Raw genomic sequence first — 23,941 nt, 5'->3', positions numbered from 1 at the left:
GGTTGGTTTTTGGTTTTGTTTTGTTTTGAAGACTGTTCTTCAGCTGGGAAAAAAATAAGATAGATTTGCAGTTTACAAAGATAGTCCCTGGCCTTCGGTTTATAATTCTAAAAAGACGAAGACACAAAATGAAAGAGGGACTGGGAGGGAGGAGAAGGCAAACTTGGATGCACTAGATCTGAGTTGGCAACAGTTCCTGCAACATCCTGCTAAAATGGACTACTGTAGTTGAAGGCTGGGGAGAGCGAGAAGTTTCTGGTGTTTTAGTTGAGCCAAGTGCCATATCTCCCTAGGGTACAGGACTTCTTAGCATCCTTTAGGCAGAGTATATACTATTCACTGTAAACTTGGCTAATATGCCCAGGCAGGGAGTATCATCCGATTTTTATGGAATGCTTCTGGCATCTTTATTTAAGCCACTCCTTTATAATTGTTTTGAATCTTGTTTTTGTTCTTTTCTTCTGTGTTTGTTTCTGTATGTATCTTGTGAGGACTATGCCCTAAAAGGCAGCCCAAAATAGAAACAAAATAACTAGGAGCGAAAGGTGAGGCACAAAGGAGTTTATAAATTAAACCCAGTTTAATTATTAAATGGCTATTGTGCCCTTTGAAAATATTTTTGCTAGTGGGGCTCAACAATAAATACATACCCGCACACAATGATATGGTGAGGTCTGCCTAGCCCCATTGTGGACATCTCTTTAACGCCATGCAAATACATCTCCCCTGCCCATGCCTTCTGATAGTGAATATGATATTTAGTTACCTCATCACTCATCCCTTGCTTCAGATAATTTAGAAGTTAAATACAGCTTCTGGGTTACTTATTTTCATCAACTGTGAACATTATGTCTTCCCTCTCTTTAACCAGTTTCATATCCAAAACAGGCCACATGCCCTTGCCTCATGAATGCTGTTTGCTCAGGAGCCTTTAGTGAAGGACTTTGCTGAACATTTTTTAAGACCATTTTTTTACTTACACACAGAGAGAGAAATGTATCCAACATAAAACCTACCCCATCCTTGGACACCAAAAGAGAGAGCTTCTGGATACACAGACTCAACACCCTAACACCCCATTGTCTTATCTTAGAGGATAATGCACAATCATTAATTGATGCATTGAATTGTTTAAAACTTATTTTGTACTTATATAGTAGATGCCACCTTCTTTTCTCCACTATTTTTAGACTTTGGCTCCTAGTGTCTGGTTTGAAATCCAGCTGTGTCATTGACAAAGGCAGACGCTAATATATTTAACTGTAGAATGTTAAGCCTCTTTTCTGTTTTGCCAGTCACTTGACTTATACACACACACACACAAATATGGACACATGTGATGCATTTTATGATAAAGTATCAAAAAACCAAATGACATACATTAAACATGTCACCAAAACTGGGCACTATAAGCTAACATGAGAAATCAGTTATTAGCAATGGGAGTTCAGTTACTTGCAGCCCAACCAATAAAGGAAAAACTGGTTCATTTAATAAAGGCACTTAGACATGGAACAAAAGAAAAATTGCAACAAACCAAACTATAATGAATATCCAGAGAGAAATGCAAATAATTTAATTATTATCTATAATTCATTCATTCCTTACCAAAACCCATCTATAGTTAAGACTCCTCAAATAACACACTCATCACATAGTAATCCAAAGCAGTATAATGATACGTGCCCAGGATATTGGGTATTTACATTACCGGAAACGCGGTAACATAAATTTAAATGAAAGGAGATTGCACTTTCTTGCTCTTCCCGCAATGTATGCATGTTGTCATGGCCAGACACATCCAGTCTTAATTCAAATGAAGACAGCCACTCCTCCTTGCAGTGATGAGTGTCTAGGTCGGGGTCTAAATGCTTCACACTTGAGAGGTCCAATAGCAATACTTTTAAAAAACTACCAAAGTCAAAAATAGATTTGAATTCTGCTGCTTGGTAAACCTTTAAATGTCTCCAGATCTTCATTCTGTGTCATAGAGATTTTGTGTCATAGAGATCTTATGCACGGTAACTTGTATAATACACAGCTGAGAAACACATTGTAACATCATTCAGTGGTCTAAAGTTCACTGCAGAGATGTTAGATGTGGGATTTGCAACAATATGAAAAACAATGTAACTCTTATTCACACATTTGTCTTTTCAAGGTTTTTTTCTGTTAAAAAAGTTAAAAATATTTTGCCTGTAAGTGTTTTTATTTATATCTGCATGAATGTCAGTATGTGGCAGCTGAAACTTCTCCATTTATTGAAGTGTCAACATTGTATGGTACAAATGAGAAGTCACAGCCCATAAAGGCATTTATGATTCTGAGTATCTCCAGCCCGTTGATTCAATGTGCAGCAGCAACTGATCACAGTAGGCTGGAGAGCGATGTTTGCGCACAACTGCTTCAATTTCTTTTGCCAAGCTATCTGGATAGAGAACACCTCCTTCTTTCAAAATATCTGCAAAACACAAGTTTATATACAGTTACCAAAAACTTCCTACTGTTTGCCAAAAACACAGGAGCCTCCTTAGCTTAGAAAGCATGCATTTTTTTCAGAAACAATATGAAGCTGATCATACCAAATACAAATACAAAACTTTTAAAAGCACATGAACTTTAAGTATTTTCATTGTTTCTCCCTGTGTTGCAAAAACCCCCAAAATTCTCCTGGGGTTTTTTCAGGGAAAAAATGATGCCTCCATGGATTCCTGTTTGTTTTTATGCAGCTGGCACATTTAAGAGCCCCATATACACACCAATGCAAATTTGAATATTTTGTGCAAAGGAGCTGCTTCCTCCACTGAAATGGAGGAAAGTCTTGCTGTATTAATGCATTGGCGCACCTGCAAGAAGAGCTCAGTGTAATTTGAGCCTAAAGTTGCATGCTTCAGTCACAGACACAGTGCTTGGTAAAACCTGTAGTCAGTGTCAAGCAAGTTAAAATGACATTTTGCACAGGTCTTAATAAGATAAACAAATCATGTGGTGGTAGATTATGAAAGACAAAGATTGCAAGCTTGGAAAAATTATTTTCTCAACAACAGTAATAAAACCTTCCACAACAATTGGTGAAGCTACTCCTAACACAGACAAGTCAAACAAATAAAAAGGGACATTAGAGAGTTTAGTCTAGATCTACAAGGAAAGTGTAAACTCTTATTTTACAGAGTTCTTCTCACCTACCTCATTAGCCAAACTAAGGCATCCATGTGTACATTTATTCAGAAATTACTTCTCATGGGATTTAGTATAAGCAGGATTCATATATCTGTGCCTTTGGAAAGACAACCTCCTTCATCCCTTCCTCTCCAGTTCCTTCCAAGTCCCTTCCTTTGATAATTGCTGCCCTAGCAAGCACCTTACCTTCTCAAAGCTGACTACCTTTCACACAGAACATGATTTCCCACAAGCACTTAAGATACTTCACATTGCCAGAGCACTCTCCTCTACCCAGAAAGATCAAGCAACTCTCTCTCTTTTCTGACCCTCATTTGGTATCACAGGTACTACTGCCCCAGAAAATAGGTGCTTAATCCAACTTCTTAAAAAACATCAAAGCAACAACTCATTCAAGGCTTACCTAAGACAGCAGACTGGATATTCTGGTCAGGGTCATCCAGGTGAACCAACAGTTCTTGATACAGGAACTCAATGTTGGTTTTTAATAGGGCTTTCTTTTCGTCATTGTTTATACATTTGAACCAGCTGAGCAAGGCATTGGCAGCTGCTAGTCGGACCTCATGTGATGAATCATCCAAACGCTTTAGGAGTTCTGAAAAATGATACAACAGACCAAAAGTTTACTATATGGACACTATGCCATATTCATTAACAAATGGAAATTATGTTGCAAAGAGATGGGGGACTTATTTTGTTCCTAAAATTTACACTCTGCTGACTAGGATCTAGTCGTCTCTCTCTCTCTCTCTCTCTCTCTCTCTCTCACACACACACACACACACACCAATTAAAAACATTCCATACAATAAAATTAACACAATAAAGCAACGTAAAAATGTCTTTATTTTCTTCAATTGACTTCCTGAATAAAAACAAAAAGGTAAGGAGATTCTATGCCAAGTATGGGAACCTGTTGTGCACCTCCAGGCTCTGTTAGACTCGCACCCTCAACTGCTGACCATGCTGCCTGTGGCTGATGAGAAACAGAGCTTAACAATATTTGAGGGGGCACAGGTTACCCAATTGCTCCTCTTCATACTGATCTGCCCTTCCCAGCAAAACCACAATTGTTGCCTATGGTTAGCAGATTACATTGCTCCCCCACCTTTCTTGGCTCAGTTATGTTCAAAAATATAGCCCAACAGAGTCATTGCTTTAAAAGGGCACCTTCACATGTGTGAACCACTTGTTTCTGTTCTCCATAAAAGTTTGCGCAGAGATCACGTTTTACACCATTTCAATCTGCAATGGTCAGCAGCTGCTTTTGCAGATGCAGCAGCACTTGCTCCGACTCTCATCAAACTGCAAGTGGCTCAGGGCATAGCCACACGTTGCAAAAACCTTGCTGGAGCTAATCCGCCCAGGCCTCCTATGGGAGAAACTATACAGGAACCCCACCTGTGCTACTTTCAGCTTCCCCAAAAGTAAGATGAGCTGTAAGAAATTAGCGTTCTTGTGTCAGCTGTCATTATGTAAATTTGAAATTAATTTTAACACTGTGGGTATTTACGTCATTTAAAAGAAACACACCATGTAAACTAGATGGGCAAACTGTGACATGGGTGGCACAAGTAGCAGAGGCTAAGAGGGCCTCTTCACACCTGTACATGCCTATGGGTCTGGTTATGGTAACCAGTCAGGTCCACTCCACTCAGACTGTCTTGCACTCTCCTGCTCCACAGTTTAGCAGGCTAGAAGGTAAAACATAAGAAGGTGCAGGAGGATGCACCTGTACCTGTGAACTTGAGGGGCACATTCTCAAACAAGAGAAGTCAGAAAGATTGGCCACCACTACCAATGGCTATCATACCTGGATAAATTTTGCTGAGTTCAAATTGTTTTATGCAGCCGTCTAGAAAAATGCTGATTATCCGACAAGACATTAAGCGTGTCATTTTGGAATCTTCTTCCAGTGTGGCAACTATTTTGGGCATCAGAATATCTTCAACTTTCAGCATCTGAAACCAAGGAAATGAGCCGCCAGCTTAAGAAAAGGGGACTGCATTTACAACCATTTCGATTTCTGTTATATTCACTGACGACTGCAGGACACAGGCAAATGCCAAGGACAGGGACAGATGCTAATAAAGTAAATCTCTTAAGAAAAGCATTGTTGTCTTGGCTCATTCACTGAGCAGATTTTTCCTTTAACCACCGTGAACAGCTCGACGTGTGGGGATTTGCTCCTGAAAGAAAACATGCATTCACATAGCTTGTTCCTGATATCTTTACCCTTTTGGCTTGTTCAATTAAATTAATGGCAGATATAATAAAAATGGCCAGGTGAAAATACGAACTGCCTGGCCCTAAGAGGAGGTTATGAAGAGTTTGGGTTTCCTATACAGAAACAGACACACACAGATAGAGAACTCATCAAACTATGATGTGGCAAACTGCTTTTGAAACTATCAAAAGCAGTTTGTGATATGGCATTGGCATCAGAGAAAGGTAGTGGGGGAAATCGCACTGGGCACATGCACACCAAACCCTCTGGATCCCAGCCATGTTCTCATGACCTTTTCATTTTCTGTGTATCTGCTGTTTCAGCTCCGTGGGGTACAGTAGAGTTCTCTAAAACCACAATACAAATATTTCAGGGGATTAGGCACATGCTTTGAAGGCTAGGGAAGCAATTCCAACGAACATATGACATGGCTGCCACCACCAGCACACTTCTGGAGTGAGAGATGAATGATTTAAAGTTAGCATTTCTTTAGTATTCCAGAAGATGGTGCTCATGTTCAAATTTAAGCTCTTAAACCAAGAGTCTTCAACCCAAGACGCACCTTAGCCCCATCTTGCAACCAATATACCCTCTACCCTTTAGCTTTTCAATTTCTAAAAAATCTTAAGGCAAAAGCAGAAAGAGGACCATGGCTATAGTACTGGTGTGACACATATTCTACTAGGGTGCAAACCATGCTCCACACTACACAGCCTGCTTTTGAGTAAAGTATGCAGAAGAACATTTGCATTCTAATAAATGCAAGGATGTGCATGTCTTGCATTCACCATAGAGGAATCTTCTGAGCTATCTTCCAAACTGTTTAGTCTCTCAGTCAAGTGAGTTTTATTGTCTTGGCCATAAGCAGCCACAATATCCAAATATAGACAAACAGTAAAAGTCAAACTACATTTGTAACAGACCACCCAAATCTCAAAAGAGAGAAAAATATGGATTGTTAGGGTTCGTGCACAAACTCTACATCAGAGATAGGGGCAGAGAATACTTAGTGTTACTCCTTTCCCAAGTTGTACGAAACCTTTGAACAGCCATTGCCTACTATTTCATCTGCCTCCTTTTTTGTTGCGTAGCAGCTTCTCATTCTCCAGATCTTCCACACAAACCTCTGTTACCATGTGTGGTTCCCAATTAATAACTCTCCTCGCACTTTGTTCAGTTCAGGGGTCTCCTCCATACCCTTTCATGCTCCTGTATCATGTTTCAATTTTATTCTGCTGCAGTGCAGTTAAGATATGTACCAGCTTGCAGAAACCATTTAGGACAAGGATCAAGTCAGTGCCAGATCACGCAAATGGCAAAAGAATATAAGGAAAGCTGATAAAAATTCTCTAGTCTAACATACTGCTTTCTTGGGTGGTCAAGCAGAAGTCTCCTGGGAGCCCACAAGAAGGGCCATAAGGCAATAGACTTCTGATGTTGCCTAACAGCAACTGATATTCAGCAGCATAGCTTCTCCAAAGTAGTTTGATTGAGCTATTTGGGCAATAGCTGCTGAATTTACCCCTTGAATTTGTCTAATCCTCTTTTAAAGCCCACTTTAAAAGAAACTGATCCAAGCGTTGGGCATTTTTTTTCTTTAAAAGCTATGGGCTGGATCCAGACTATGTTAGTGGCACCAAGTTCCCATTAAAATCAGTGTCATTTGTTAATTATTACTCACTTTTCAGATTCATTTCAATAGGACCTAGGGGTGACTAACTTATTCCAGCTCCAACCCTTTATTTTTATGATTTAGATAGCGTTGCTTAATATACGAATGCAAAGCTCCAATATTATAAAACCCAAGGCCACCTTTTAAAATTATTTCATCGATACTATTTGTGAAGCAGACAGACCTGTGAGGGTGGAAGAGGGGGAAAGGAATGACCCTGGAGGGGGACTTTGGAAGTCAGTGGGACACAGCAAGGCTCTAAATACAGGTAGCAATGCATTTAAAGTCACTCACTAAAGGATTTGAATAAAATTAAATATAAGGGCCAATCACTTGTCACTTAGCCCAGTGCCTTTGCTCTCTCATTTGACAGGATGCTGGAAGGTGCAAGCAGATTTACTTCTTACTGAGCAATTAGACAGAATATTGCCTGCATGTGACTTCCAGGCTAGAAATTTACATATTTTAAAATAAAGCCTTCGACAGTCAGCTCTCTAATAATACTTCCCCACCCCTGCAAATAGCTGCTGCCCTGTTTGCAAGTGAAGAGTTTCAGAATTTCTGCCTTTTTGATTGCAGATCCCTCCCCCGCCATCAAAAATATGTATGTTAGGAGTGACCTAATGAGAAAATGCTTGCTACCCAAGTATCAATTTTCAGGCTAAACCCATATTCTAAACTTGTCTTCATAGCCTGTATTTTGGCAAGAGCTTTGATTTATAGAAAGACAGAGATGATTTGCATTTCTGTATGACAATATTCAGAATATCAGGGGAGGAGGGGGACGTTTACCTCTTCTGGTGAAAGCAGTTCACTGTAAATAAGAGCCCAGAGGCATGATACAGCAGTCGTGCGGATGGCAGCTGCTGTTCTTCCAGCTTGCCACTGCAGATTAGGAGCCAGGATGTCTTTTATCAGGATCTCAAGGTAGTTACAAAACTGCCTGAAGCCAAGAACAAAGAGCAGCAAAATAAGAAGCTTTGTGTGAACGTGATGGAATGACTGGGAGGGTGAAAAAGCACATTTTCAGTCTTGAAAACAAGATAGCCAGAACAGGAAGAACGAAGCATGAAAAAGAAAAAGAATGAATCTAATATGATGACAGTGTATGTTAACAATACTTCATTACTCAGATTTCTTTTGAGGGAAAGTAAGTGGACTTTGTATAAACATTTCAGGAGGAGGAGAGGCAGAAATCTTTCTCAGCTTCAGGCTCTGTAAGGTATGTTCCTTGTCATCCCAACAGGCCCCTTAGTCTAGTGTCTCAGAAACAAACCACTCCAAGTTGACTTGAAGAGGCTTTTAATGTTTCTCTATATAATAAAAATGTAAGAATGTTGTTGTGTAGCCCACGTGCTGCATCACAATCCTGGATTTCCATGAAGTCAGGGCAGGGAAAGGGAGCAAAAGTGAAGATCGCTTGCACTACAGAGTCGCTATGGCTTGGGAGCAGCACTGAGAGGGGAAAGTAGTGTTTGTTTGTTTTTTACAAAAATGACAGAAGTTTAAGGAAAGCAAGGATGGAGGCACTCTGAGAGGCAATGGCAGAGGGGTTGGCGAATGCAGCATGCAAGACCACGGCCCCAGTATACAAGAAGTTACAATTGTTACAAATTCATCTTGTCAATCTCAAACAATGAACCAACCATGGAGCATTTACCTGTCTCAGAACTTAATCTCAAGCATCAACATTCCTCTGTGATACAGGCCAGAATCAGGAATAACTTTTCAGATATTCAGATATGTTTCTATGGCAGCAGAATGGGGACCTGCCATGTTTCTATGGCAGCAGATAAGGGCCAACCTATACTGGTCAATACCTTTGGTGTAGCACTTGGGGAACTTTGAAAGTATGAAAACGGCAAAAGCTTTTAATATTAAATGCTCATTTATGCAACCATACGCCTACGTGTTGACATCTTGCCTACCACCCAGTGGTCATGCTCAAGTGATGCGCTATGCATGATCAAATGTTGCATGTTCCTTGGCAAATACTGGAAAAGCATTTTTGCAGTGATGTGTAAAATGACTGATTATGCACATGGTACCGGCTGCATTACCCAAGGGTTGGGAGCCTACATGTGTAGCATTTTCAAGCAGCTACTGGCTACCAACAGTTATTAGTTGGCCCTCATAAGACAGATTTCCCAATCTTATGTATATTTTTCCCTCCAGCAGGTGGCATTTAAGAATTAGTAGTGAAGACAGCAAACAGCTCTAAGCTCAAATAAAAACCAACAGCTCAACATGCTTTCATCCCATTCTAACATTAGCTCTTTTTAAATGGCATTTAGATGTGCCTAGTTGAGCCAGAATGAGGATTCACATTCAAATGTGCATGCTACTGAAAACAATGCAATGCAGATGAATTGCAATTGACGTGGATACACAATCTAACGCATACTGGATTTCCACCAGCAAATAATATCTGCACAGGTCTCCCAAGCAGGATCGGGGCATTTACATCTTCAAATCAAAATCAACTCAAGGTCCAAATGGGCATGCAGAAATTGCTTGAAGTTAATGTGCACATCAGCTGCCAGGAGGGAAATGGTCAACTGTGTGTCTCATGGCAATATTCAGGTTTGTTTTTTGCATGTTACCAAGACTGCACAATACATTGATTGTATTGTGTTAGTTGTGTTTTATTTTGAGGTACAATGGCCCTGTGACTGTTGTGACAAAGGGCCAAATAAAAACACCTTAATTAAATTTTTCTATGGGCCACATTTAAAAAAAAATACATGCACATGACACAGCTGTGTAACATCCAGCCAGCTTGCCATTGGCAAAGAGCCACAATGCCCTACAATTTCTATAAACTCCAACAAACATGGTGGTCGTGTGACCATGCCTGAATGCACCTCTATTTTAAAAAATGTATCACTGATTGTATTATATTGTATTATTAAAAGCTATATAGCCGTTTCCTCCATCAAGTCATTTCAAAACAGTGTTTGGCTCCGAGGTGGTCTATGCTAAATGACCCCTAAGAACCTTCACGTTTTTGGTAATGGCTTCTTTTAATCCCTTAAATAAAATGTGTCAAAAACACAAAAGATGGGTTTTAGCAGAGCCACTTACTCACTGGCAAAGGAATGCTCTCTGTGAAGACGAATGCATTTAGAAATGTGTTATATTTAATATCTTTGAGGCAAAAGAGGAATAGCACTGCCAAATTGTTCGGAAAAATGAGATATCTGCTCAAGAGCTTTAACAAGGTACATTGCAACCTGTCAATTTGAACCATTCACACACACAGTTGCCAGAAAATAAAGTCTATTGCATGGTTAAAAGAAAGTGCACACTTGCTTATAAAGATGTGGTAGCTGTTCCAACATGGGAATGTGTCTGGCTTTTGCTCAAAATGAGACTTAAATTGCACCCTTCTCTTCCTATTGGGGACCTGAATTGCTCTCAATATTAGTAATTATCAATAAAGCACCATTACTGTGATTGTAACAGTGAAAACATGAAGAAATCATGCCCCTTCCCCCGAGAATGGCTTACCCATAATGCAAAAACACATGATTTCAATTTGCCTTTGTTAATGGATGAAGAGAACCCCCAGCAAAGGGAAAGACAGGCCTCAAGATAGTGCTTGAAAACAGCGAATCTTGGGGGATTTAAGCAGGATACTAGAATAAGAGACATGAAGCCTCTTTAACTCCACCCCACCCCCCAAGAAAGAAGTTGAAATGCAGCCTTCAAATAATACTTCATTTTTAAATTAAGCCCTCATAAAATAGATTGGCTCCGATAGCTATTCCTTTCATGCAGATCCTCTGAATTACTTTAAGAAAATGTTTCATGAAAACAAGGTTGCAAAGATAGCTTTTTTGCATAGAGGCACTGCAGTTACAATAACTTCAACATGGAAAATCAACAGGTGCAGCTTTTTCCTGTACGGAGACAGTAGTGAGTGTAACTATGCTTAATTATTTTTGCCTGTCCCACAGCTGTTGAAAGGACAGAACCACTGTCAATCCTACATAAAAATGCTGCTATATTTGGCTTATGGGATGTTCTTAAAGTAAGCAGTTTTGTTTTTGTTTCTAAATGTTCCGAAAGTACAGGTTCTACTTCAGAGAGGGGTAGGGAGACCATGACCATTTGTAATCCAGTTAATACAGCTTCTGTTTAAGATTTCCTAGCCTCCACTTTACCAGATTAACAACAGCCTTAGGGATTTTTCTATGTGTGCCTGAAGAAGTCCAATTTAAACTATTTTTGTCTTTGGGCCAGCTTGGTTACTAAGATTGATGTACAATCGCTGACATCATTTTATTCTGGAGTGTCTCAGAATTCCTCCTTCCCTTCTCCCGCCCACCCCCCCCCAAAAAAAAACCTCCACCTGAGGCTGCAGAATGTCAAGGGTTACAATGCAAAAAATGGCTGCTTGCCAGGAGATTAGGCAGGTGTTGGGACTTGCAGGCTGGCTCCAGTCCAAGCACTTGAAGATTCAGAGGATGTCCAATGCGTGGCATAAGGTTGGGAGTAGCAGAAGCAGCTTCTGAAAATGCCTCCTGCCTTTTCCCCAAAACCAACCCCACCCCTTTAATCCTTATCTACCTCAGGGGTTCCCCCTCATTTCCCCATCATACATTCAGCACATGTCTACATTTGCTGCCAGAAATAAATCAAATCTCACTATGCAATAATATTTCAACATGTTATTGCCATACATTGTGGGAATTCATAGATCAGGGGAGGGACAGCATTCTTCAGTCAAATTCACTCTACAGTACATATGCTTTCTACGATTTAAGCAAGTGTCTAGAGACACAAGGAAGGTCTCTTACTGGAAAATTCCCATCCAAGGACCTGTAAACTTAGGAAGTCCCTTTTCTACACAACAAGCTTCTAGGCATGCTTGATCATGAGTACAGTTCTAAAATCATAATGAAAGCTGGAGTTACTATGGGCATAATTGAAGATGTGTTTACAGTAAGCTTTGAATTGTGCCTTTGGGTTTTTCCATTTCTGGACTTGGCCTATTGGAACATCTTATATTGCTTTTATACAATTTGTGCGAGTGCGCTATAACAACTTCCTTTGACTGGGACTATATATGAGATAGATTGAGAATAGAAACATCTGAGAACAGGTGTTATATTATGAAGGAACCAAAGAATTGCAGAGTTGGAAGAGACCCTAAGGATCATCTAGTCAGCCCCCCTGCAATGCACGAACGTGCAGCTGTCCCATATGGGGATCAAACCTGCAACTTTGGCATTATCAACATCACACACTAGCCACATCACGCAGAGCACCAAACCACATGGCAATGCTAGAGTTCTCATGTCATGGTCAACCAGTTAAAAGTTTGTTGTGAATGCACAAATGGCACCCATTTCACTCCCCACCCCCACCCCCAATGCAAACCAGAGCAACAAACTTACCCTTGAGAATTGACCGTCTCATTTGGTTTCTGAAGCAACTGGGATAAAGTACTGAATAGTTTCAGACGCATCCTGGGATCTCTAGATGTCTGAAGACATGTTTTAAGAATGAGAATAAAATCCTGAAGAGCTTTGCCAATCATAGGGCCTAAAAAATAAAAGTGGAAACACTGTTTTGTACTAGCAGGAATTAGTAGTATAGTATACCTTGCATCTAAAGGCTTAGCACTGAAAACAAACAAAAGCTGTAAAATAAATTGAACTCTTCCCTCTTGAAATGGAAGAAAGCCAAAAAGAGCAAAAGACACTTTCTTTTGGATTTTGGAAAGACAAGGCCTGGGAAACATACATAAACTCCAGTGTGCCAGAATATTTGAACCTACTTCAAGCTGAGGTTGCAAACACCAGTCTGAAGCAAACCAAGGTTAGCATGAACATTGGTCCTGTTGCAATACTGCACCATGGAAAAATTTCAAAAGAAAAGATAGAGGGAAATATGCACAATCGAAGGGAGAAGGAAGCTCACAGCTGCTAGTGATCTCTTAATCATGGTTAAAAGGTGGGGGAGTCTGTATTTGCATTAAGCCTATGTTATCCCTATTACTTTAGAGGTTTCATTCCTTTTGGAATTAATTGTGTTCACCCATGATCGTTCACATTCATACCAACTCTGCTAAGTCCACATTACCTGAATGAGTGGCAATCACATCAAACTGTAGTAATTCTGGAGAGAAGCAGGTCCAACGCTCGTGAGTTAAGGATACCCATTCCATAAGTTGAGATATATGTTGTTGATAGAGGCCAACTGCACCCTCCAAGTGCTGCACCTGAGCCAATGAATCCATTGCCTCTTCTAACTGGGGGGGGGGGGGGGAGAGAGAGAGAGAGACAAAAAAAGTTTAGAAAGTGTTGGTTTTAACCAGCTCACTGTGTGAATCCTCACACAATGGGCTGTTAAAAACAACGATGCCTTGAAAACATTTATTTATTTTTAACCAGCTGACTAAAAAGAGTGTTTAGCTGTTTTTCCGATCATGCCACACATGAAATGGTCCTTTAAACAGCCACCTTTTCTAGTGATCAGTATGTCTGCCTTCAAGACACAACTGTTTTATTTTTTTAAATCTAACCTTCTGCAGCCCATTTATATGCTCTGCTATCTCATCTTGACTCTGGTGTGCCTAAATTGTTGTAACCTGCCTTGGGACCTGCTGACGAAGGGCAGGTAAGAAATATAATAGTAACAACAAAAGAAAATCCCATATCCAACTGCCTGCTTAATCACTCTGTCAATTCTTCTTAGATTGCTGCTCCAGCTCTGATCACTTCTTAAGATTCCTGTCCTCCCTTCTACTGCCACTTTGACTTCTTTCTTCCAGCTTCTTTAGATAGTCAGTTCCCCTGCAACAACCAGGACCTCTCTTCCCTGCACTAGTCCTGCACTGGGAACATTAAGCAAACGGACCACATCTGCCTGTCTCTGGGAGCCTTGGCTTCAGGCTGTAAAAGCAACTATACCTGGGGAGCACTGCTTGGATAATAAAGTATGCATCATCCATTCTCTCAAAAAAAAAGAAGGAAAAAAAAGAGAAAAGATGTTAAGCAGAAAGGTGAGGTTCTTAAGGTTCAATGAATGTACTGTTCACCAGGAAAAGGCTCAATTTTCTCAAAGGACATCTATTTGGATGCTATCAGCACTGAACACTTTCTTCAAACTTGTCTAGACAACCCATTTTTCTTCAAAATCACGTTGTTCAGGAATTTATTCTTTTAAAATACACCAAACAGGCCCCCCACACTGAAAAACGAGATTCCTGTGACTTTGTACAAGCGTCGTGACTCCATACCTCTAAGTATTCTTTCTAGCTTTTGTGTATAAATTAATGCAGAATTAAGGTGTATTACATTTACAGTTTTGAAACCAACTTTCAAAATTATGACTTTTTTGGAAGTTGCTTGTCAGTGACAAGGGCCATAAATACCAGCTGAGATTATCATGCCTAGAGCAACAGTACAGGAAGTAAAACAGTCATTATGAAGAAGTAAGTGAAGAAGTAAATGAAGAAGCAAGTCTGGCAACAAAGCTTGCTTGGGCCACCAAAGAGCTACTATGAAAAGATGGCCGCCTGATTTATTTGGCATCCGACTTGGGAAGAAAGTGATTTATGGTTCGGAGATAGCCATCAGGAGGAAAAAAGGCCAGCCTTTATCAAAGGCATCTTTGGCTGTTGCCTCCGATTTTAAATAATGACTGAAGCATTTTTAAACTTAGGATGGGTGTGGAGGTGAAAAGGGCAGCTACCGAAAAGACATTGCTGTATCCTTTGACTAAGTACAGAAAGAAAACTTTTTAAAAAAACATATTCTGAGTTATCGCAATTGGCACAAAAAAGACTAGTATCATTAGCAGCTGATTTCTTTACGGTTTTGAGAGAATGCATAACCTTAGGCTGAAGAATACCCAATGTATTCCCTGTACAAAGTATATTTTGGGTTTGCTCTGACTTGCAGGTTTGTGGTTGCTCCCCCCCCCCCTTATTTTTTAGCTAAGATCACCCCTTCTGCAGCATTTGCAAAAAAACCCACACGCTTGGGTCTTTTTTCCACAATGCTAGCTCCAAGAGATTAAAACAAATCCATCCTTTGAGACCACTTCTTTATGGATAATCTTTTCCCTTCGGGGAAGTTCCAAATAAAGGTTTTATAATGAAGCTCAGATAGTACTCTGAAATCCTGCCGTGAAACATGGTACACTGCGTAATTAGTGAGGGTAATTAAAAAGGTCTTGGTTTTCAGCTTTTCGTCTGGCAGCTTATAGGAAAGGACACAGCTTGGTCATAGAGCACACAATTCGCATGCAGAACATTCCCCAATTCAATCCCTGAAACCTCCACTACAAGGATTTTAGGTAGCCAGTTTGGGAAAGGCCCTGCTGAGGATCTTGGAGAGCTGCCATTAGTTAGACAAAACCAAATTGTACCACCGATAGAATTTGGTGTAAGGCAGCTCTGCTTTTTGTTATATCATCACTTGGGGACACTACAAAGCTTCGTGCGCTAAAGCAGGGAAGCCTATAGACCCTTCCAAATGGTGCTGGTGTGTAACTCCTGTCATTCATGACCATTCGCTATGCTGGTAGGTGCTGATGGTAGGTAGAATCCAACAACACCTGGATGACGACTGGTTCAACGTCCTGAGGATAAAGGGCCAGCTTTGGCAGGCCAAATATGGTGCACAGGCTTAACTATCCTGACTCCGTGCTTAGTACATTTTCAGGCAGTAATTCTTATTTTTCTATTAGTCTTTGCTGCTCAATTGCGAGAGTCTGAAGATGCCACACCTGGAAAGAACCAGTAAGTTCAATGGTATTTGACTTAAGGAACCAAACAAAATCAAAACACAGGACCATACAGCAGTGGTTCTGTCAAGGTTACCTTCACATGCAAGGGTCCAGAAGTTGGGATTGCCGTTATCGTTACCAAAACCTTCGTCAGCTGAAGGCTTACTTCTTTACAGTCCTCTTGGCATACATCAATGAGCGCTTCCACACAGCAAAGCAGCTGCTCCATGTAAAAGACCTACCAAATACAAACAGAAAGGAAATGCTTCCACAAGGCAATTGTTGACGTTCTCGCGTTGCTCTGCCTTAAGTCACATGGCCATATCCATGTTGTTTCATGGTGGCCATGAAAGCCTGTATTCTCCCATAGTTACAACTATGCTAATCACTGTGGCCAAAGGCCATGTAAACACAACAGGAAACAATCATTATCTGAAAAGGACCTAGGGGTCTTAGTGGACCCCAAGCTTAACATGAATCATGAGTGTGATGCAGCAGCAAAAAAAGCTAATGCTATTCTAGGCAGCATCAACCGAAGTATAGTTTCCCGATCATGGGAAGTAATAGTTATGCTCTGTTCTTCCTTGGTTGGACCACACCTGGAGTACTGTCTCCAGTTCTGGATGCCACAATTTAAGAAAGATATTGATAAGCTGAATGTGTGCAAGGGAGGGCAACCAAGATGATCAAGGGTCTCAAGCCTTATGAAGAATGGTTGAAGGAGCTGGGTATGTTTAGCTTGGGAAAGAGGCTGCTGAGAGGAGATATGATAGCCATCTTCAGATATCTAAAGGGCCATCACACGAAAGAGGGAACCAGTTTGCTTTCTCCTGCTCCAGAGGCTAGGACCTGAACCAATAGATTCAAGTTACAAGTTCCTCCTAAACATCAGGAATAACTTTCAGACAGTAAGAGCTCTTTGACAGTGTAACAAAATCCCTTGGCATGTTGTGGACTCTCCTTCATTGGAGGTTTTTAAGCAGAGGTTGGATGGCCATCTGTCATGGATGCTTTAGCTGAGATTGGACTGGGGTTGGACTAGATGACCCCAGGGGTCCCTTCCAACTCGATGATTCTGATTACTGTTACCAAAGCTGCCCTAAAAATGGTTGCGGATGAAGGGCAGTATGGAATGCATCAAGCCTAAGGAACTATCTGAGACAAGACTTCAAAGACTTACAGGATCTGGATACTGTCTATAATTGCAGCTTATTTTGCATTCTCCTTACCTCTTCAGACCGCTGTCTTATTTCAGGGCAGTCCAGTGTGCTGGCAAGGTCCACCAAATGAGGCTGCAAGACTTTCCTTGGCGAACCCCTTATAACTGCTGCTAGAACCATGAGGTAGGATGGCATAGGCACTTTTTTGAGGTCAGACGTGATTAACTTCAGAGATACCGCTGGGCTGACAAAGGCGCCAATCAGCTCTGCTGCATTCACACACTATGAAAGGGAACACAACCATGTTGCCCAGATTATGAGAGGCAAAGGACCAAACAAATTCAACGTGGCCATTTTAAAAACAAAAACCGAGGGCACCAGCTTACTTGCCTTTGCTCATTTTAAAAAAATGCTTCAGAAATTGCCTTGTAGGCCTTTCCACTCTTTCACTCATAATTTTATGGATGACAAAGTTTTCTTGACATGTATCAAAAAAGCTCAAAACGAGTGTTCAGATGCCTTCTTTCAGCACCAACCTCTCAAACAGGCATCATGCCAAATAGCATATTGATGGCTTACAAACCTACTTTAAGCGATGCTTTCACATTCTGGTTTACTGGCTAGTAACAAACTATGATCTGTCCATTCAGATACCATGCCACACCATAGTAAGCTTCCTTAACCATGGTTTGGGGTGTTGCCTCAAATTGAGCCCAACTTTTTACTTTTTAGCGAGGAAGAATGGCAAATCCTAAGAACGAAAGAAGAAGCCTACTAGATCAGACCAGAATCCCCACAGAAGCCAAAGTGATGCCTTGGGGAAGCCCTTGGGCAGGACACAAAAAGAGTTGCCTTTTCCTGTTGCTTCTCCCAGCAACTGATACTGACAGACATACTGCCTTTGAATCCCAGAGGTTCAATACAGCCATCATGACTAGCAGCCATTGATAGACTTTTTCTCTATGCCATTCCTGCACACACGAGCTTTGGAACACTACAAATGAGTAGCCATTCAAATCCAATTCGCTTATTGATTTTTCAGAAATGGACAAAAATGCAATATTCTCTTCATCAACATTATCATTTATAGTTTTGCTTGCAAGTTTTACTAACATTATGAAATGGGAAAGAAGATCCTTAAGCATTATTTTTACCCATAGGAGTGTCTTTTTTACTGTTCACATGCTGTGCTGCTAAATAAGCATGCAAGCTTTCTTAAGGTTGGGTTTTAAATGGCACCTATTGCAAATAATAAAGTGGATTAATTATTGCTTCCACAAAGACAAAGGAAAACAGCAGGAAGGAAGCCTAAACTTGCCATGTCTGAACACCGATTAAAGGTATCACATGGAACACACATACTTTAATATAGTGGGAGGATTATGCAGCAGAAAGAGGGAGAAAAAGATAACGTGAAATTAACTAGAAAGGGCATGAACTGCACATAGTTTTAAAATGGAATTTATCCCCCCAAGCATTTACACTTTAATCTCCTGCTTATGATTTTTAAGAGGCTGTTAATGCTTCACTTGGCCAGCACCACAGGTGATACTTTGAACAATCTCACCATTGATCTGTATAAGCTAAGAGATATACATTTAGTTTAAGAGTGCCTGTATAAGTTTTCCTATCTGCCCTGATCTAGCAAGGATGATCCACAAGTGGATTGCCTTTCTGGACTGTCTCCCACACATTCAAAAAAATTGCATAGCATGCAGGAAGAAAAACATCTAGGACTTGGTTGTGCTAGGTTTACTATGGTTAACAACCATGGAGCACAGTTATGTGTGGTGAAAAGGTCTCTGCAGAGAATTTACTAAAATGGGAAAACAAAAAGAAACCGTTTCCAGAAAATTCCCAGCTGGATTTCTCCATGGATTTTTTTTTCACTTTTATGATTCATATCATAAAAACAAATCAATAACTAAACGAATGGACACAATCAAATCAAATTTGAATGGATATAGTATTAGTCAAATCTAAAATAAAAATTATAATAATTAACTTCTTTTCCTAGGAAACAAATATATTTATGCACTGCAGCATTTCAGGAATGCTAAAATTAGTATAAACAGTCCTGTCCTCCCCTCTCATAATCTAAACAATGCAAGGGAAATCTGTGCTACTGAGTTATCTCTTAAAATATTTACAAATGTTCCAAGAAACAAATGTTCCAATAAATGTTCCAAGTAAAGCTTTGAATTTGTTTGAACCTAACATTTAAACCACACACAGTTATTTAGCTATTAGGAAAACTTTTAGAATATTTATGAAGCGTGTAACATTAAGCCAACTTTTTAGTTTTACCAAAGACAAGTCCGTTAACATGCTAAACCAGGTCTCTGTCAGCCCAGAGGAGCAGAAATCTTTCTGGAAACCGTGTTTCACAAAGGGGGTGAATTTGAAATTTGCAGACTTACATTCCTAGTCACATTACTTTCCTCATCTGAGCACACCCGGTATAGAGTTCTAAGGAGGAGTTCCATGTGCTGTGTGATGTGGTCCTCTACATGTTGCAATAATATAACCAGAAGCTGTGACGCCTTTATTCTGGTGCCCTCAACCCAGTCAGTTATATCATGGCAGAGACCAGGAAGTATTTTGAAGATGTTTCTGATCACCAGCTCCCGACATCCCAGATCTGGACGAGTCACTAGAGTGAAATAAAAAATTAAAGAAAAGAGAGAGAGAGAGAATTCAGGGTTAGGGAAAGGCCTGTGAAACAGCTGTATGTTTTTAAGTTCTTGAGTCACAACAGGTATGCCTACAATGGAACTAGAGTACGCAAGCTATACCCAAAGCACTAAGCACATTTTGTTTGCGAATGCATCAAAAGGAAATGAAATACTGTAATCTCACAAAAAGAAAGGGTCAGCTCACATAGGTGGTGCTGTTACCAAACCTTCTACCTGCACACCCAACTATTTGCATGGACAAAGTAGTATTGGAAAGTGGTGGTACATAGACAAGAGATTACCTGCGACTGCCGTGACCACAGCAGCCCTATTTGGACCAGTCATGATAAAAGGTATCACAGAAAGGGCACCTAAAAAAGTACACATGAACCTCCAGTTTATATGCAGCCTTCTGCATACATGCGGAAAAATATGAACCTTAGACAGCACCCTTATATAGGTCTTATAAATAGGTCTACAAATATCCCTAATGTGATTTTTTTAAATGCTCCAGATGCACCTTATTGCTCACTTTTCTGACTTTTTCCATTGCAAAACCCTGAAAAGGATCTCTCCAATGTCCTACCCCCTCCCCCGTCCCGCAAAACTGCTCTGGTGTTTGATTCAGAAACCTCAGAATATGGCTTTATTCTTTCTCAGGATGTTGCTGTTGTTGCTCTTTTCCAACATTGCCAGTACAATTTGTAAAACCTTTTCCTGATATCCATCTGTTTTGTAGGATGTAGAGTTTGAATTACCTTTGCTGACAGAGCTAACAAGTCAGCTCTATCGAAACAGCCTGCGATTTGGCTGGACACTCTTGATGGGTGGACATAACATTCTTTTGGCAGTCTGGCATGAACTGTGAACAGCAGCTATAGGCAATTCAAGAGTAATGAGGTGTCATTTACTATCCAGATGTAAAAGACACAAGCATGGCCCTAAGAAATGGGCAATGGGATACTTTATTTCTTATAATGTAAACTGCTACAGCCTAGCGTTCCGTTCAAACATTAAGAGGTTGAGTATCCCACTTTCAGAGGAGAGGTGGATGGCAACCAGAGACAGGGGCTTATTTGGTGGTGGCACCAATGCTCATGCAGTTTCCCCTCCTGACTGAATGATCCGTTCAGCACTTCCCTTTTAAATTTTTAGATACCATGTCCTTTTTAATCTGCCCAAGCTTTTAAGAAACAACACTTTGTTATCTGATCTGCAGAGAACTCTTGTGTAGGCCATTTTATTTATTTCGGGGTATTTTCTCAATTATTTATTTTTATTGCTTGATGCTTGCTTCTATGTTTTTCAGTTTTGCAGCTTTGAGTTTTTTAAATAAATTGTATTTCAAAAGGTCTTCTCGTTTTTTATTAGTATGTATTGTGCACCACTTTGAACATTTTATTTGTTTTAAAAAAGAAAACATAAGAGGCAGGACATGCAGTTCTGAAATAAAGATAAATGAAGACAATGCTAATAGGAGGAGGGTTGTTGGTAAAATGAAATTGACTGAAGGAGCGGACTCTCACAAAAGAAAGCCCTCAAGCATACTGCAGTTTTGCATGAGGCCCTCTACTTGTGTGGCTGTACAAATAATAAAAAACCCCTGATGTAAAACTTAAACAGGATGCAGAACACAGAAGTGTTTGTGAAGCACCTACTTAAAGGGAAGGATCTTCAAAGGCACTCTGAACTAAGGCTTCTTTTTGTCATGGAAGAGAGCATTTGGATTATGGAAATTGACAGCAGAAAAACAAAGAGGTCAAATTCAGAAATCCTGCCTGAGAAGACAAAGATAGAGAGTGGCATCCCATTTGACCAGAGGCATCTCCCCCCCCCCCTCACCCCCCAATGATTTTTGACTGGTCCTTTTCAACAGTTCCCTTCATTTCTGATGCACAAATGCAGCTATTTCATCCGCATATCTCACTCCTGTCAAAGGCTTCTCCGCTGCCCCCTACCTTTTCCTAACCTGTCTGCACCCCTATCCTAAGGCAATGCTTTCTTCTTCTTCTCAGTGGAAAGTCGCTCTATTGTCAGGATGGCTTTCAGTTCCTTCTTTGCTTTTCACCCTGACCTGCAATCTCTGTCAACGGGAGATCAAAGCACACTGAGGCAGAGGTGTCAGGTTCATTAGCTTGCAGCTAGAAAAACTGGGGTTAGAGAGAAAAATTCAGGGGCAGGGGGAGGAAGGAAACCGGTGGTCTGCATTTCGGAGGTGAAGTTCTTCAGAAACCATTTAGCTTCTGTTAGAGAGAGAAGCAGATACTGAAATATACCTGTTACATGGATGTTGAAGATTAAACTTGGTGCCTTGGAACGTAATGTGTTTATAATGTGTTGGCACTGGCATGATTAGACTGTACGTCTTGCCTTGATCTAACACACACTGTGATGTGTACATAAGCCCCTGTCTTGTAACCCCTGCATAAATGGGGTTGCCTGTATTTTATGTAACTTCGTAAAGGGATTTGTTCTTGTATTTATTTATTTATTTGGAATTTTCGAATCAATTGTGCTTTACAACTTGAATAAAAAAGGGAAAAGGTGCCATAAACTGTGCCAAATATTTCCCCAACAGGTTGTTTACAGAAAACACCAAAATAAACTTTAATGGATTTCACCAGGTCCAGGAGTTCTTAAAATGCCCCAAATGTAAAATGAGGAAGCATTTGCTACTATCATTGAAGACGTCTGTTAAACATGTTAAATCATCAGCAGTCAGCCTGTAGCACAGGCACCACACGTTGCACAAGCTGCAGTCATTTGGGGCAAAGGTAGAAGGACCTGTAGCCCTGGTTATTCCTATACTCCTGCCTTGGTGTCCCAGGTGTGCTCGTCCCCAGCTCAATAAACTAAAATTACACCAGAGCGCAGTAGCCTCTCATGTACTGCAGTGCACATGAAAGCAGCAATCGCTCATGCTTTGGCCTCACCTTACATCACAAAAGGCTTGCCAAAAAGACTGGCCACTGTTAAAGTTGTCACAGCCAGGTAAGAGCTTGTCTCGTACAATTCTTTAGTAAAGGGAGAGAGAACAAGAACCATTCCACAAACCTGTTTTGAACTTCTTAAAAGATATACTGAAAAATTATCAGGTCAGCTGTCTAAAAAGGTCCATAAATCTTTCCACAGGAGATGCAATTACAAGATGTTAGAAGGCACGATGCATGAAAAATCTCAGCTCAGCTAGGCAGTTGGGGGGTTGCCCAACCTTGTGATCTACACTTGTTTTGCAAAGAACATTGTCTCACACAGATCCTTTAATGCTTGTTATTACTCACCAGCTATCTCTGCTGCATAACAATTTATCCTCTAGCACCCGCTTGGCTGTTATGCCTCAAATTATTACAGTAGTCTTACCAAAGCTACTAAGTACTCTAAGTATCATCACATGACCCCTAACTACAAAGAGATTATCTAATAGACAAACATTTTGTTTTTTATAATATTTCAAATTTTAAAAGAACACGTTAAATTTCCAAATATTTCAAAACGTTTGCATTTTACTTTCTCATTAAGAGATGCTTTGTACCTGCCTTATCAAATAGCTGCTCATTACAGGCTTGTGGAGATAATAACGGGACAAGAAATTTGCACCCTGAACATTTTTTCATTATACTCACATCCTGGAGGATAATAAGGTGGCACAACATAGAAGTCAAGTTTATCTTTAATATCGTTCTCGTTTTCTTTTTCCCATTGTGAGCCTACTTTCTTCCAATAAGTTAGAGCCAGTTCCCTAAGTGTAAAACAAAGTCATCAAAAACACACATTATATATAACATACACAAAGAAGTTTAACAAATGTGTCACTTAAAAACAACAACATTCCTTTTCAGCAAATCTGAAAGTGTTGATTTTTTTATTTAAAAAATCATACTCTGAGGCAATCTCCACAGCTGCATATCTAAGGTCCCTGTAATGTCGTACATGTGCCAGTCACTGAATGTAACGTCAAAGGACAATCTGCATATGTGAATGAGCCATCACAGATTAATCAGAATAGACTGACCTTTCATATTGCCTATTTCAACTCAAAGGACATACTTTTCAGTGCAAAGGTTAAAAAAAAAGCATTCAGCTGAGAGTCATCAAGTAATGAGAGATCCTTAGGTACTTGGATGTGTTTTCATTTGGCTGATGCTTGAGACACAGAAGGAAAGCAAGTATTCTGAGCCTTGGGTCAGCAGATCTCTTTTGCGTACAGCAGTAAATGTTACTTTCTGACTGGAAGCCTTTGTGCATACAGCTTCCACCTTCATTCATTTCAATGCACATACATTAG

The 23,941-nt window shown here is 40.3% G+C and overlaps 2 protein-coding genes across 5 annotated transcripts in view; both read right to left on the bottom strand.

The window, feature by feature from the left end:
• The window catches only part of SUN1 (Sad1 and UNC84 domain containing 1), an 80,844-nt gene that overhangs the window by 54,624 nt on the left and 2,279 nt on the right, over window positions 1-23,941 (bottom strand). The gene's annotated exons all lie outside the window — the stretch shown is intronic.
• LOC310693799 (dynein axonemal assembly factor 5-like) lies at window positions 1,326-23,922 on the bottom strand (the record flags this gene model as incomplete). Its single annotated transcript, XM_083476177.1, has 11 exons — window positions 1,326-2,461; window positions 3,584-3,775; window positions 4,994-5,141; window positions 7,872-8,022; window positions 12,482-12,629; window positions 13,170-13,338; window positions 15,916-16,059; window positions 17,051-17,263; window positions 19,402-19,634; window positions 23,280-23,395; window positions 23,774-23,922. The coding sequence occupies 11 exons, from the start codon at window positions 23,920-23,922 to the stop codon at window positions 2,316-2,318; spliced, it is 1,809 nt and encodes a 602-aa protein (XP_083332303.1). The 3' UTR covers window positions 1,326-2,315.

Source organism: Podarcis liolepis (assembly GCF_965112155.1).
Source record: "Podarcis liolepis genome assembly, chromosome: 14".
Classification (NCBI taxonomy): domain Eukaryota; kingdom Metazoa; phylum Chordata; class Lepidosauria; order Squamata; family Lacertidae; genus Podarcis; species Podarcis liolepis.
This window is presented reverse-complemented; position numbering and strand designations above follow the sequence as displayed.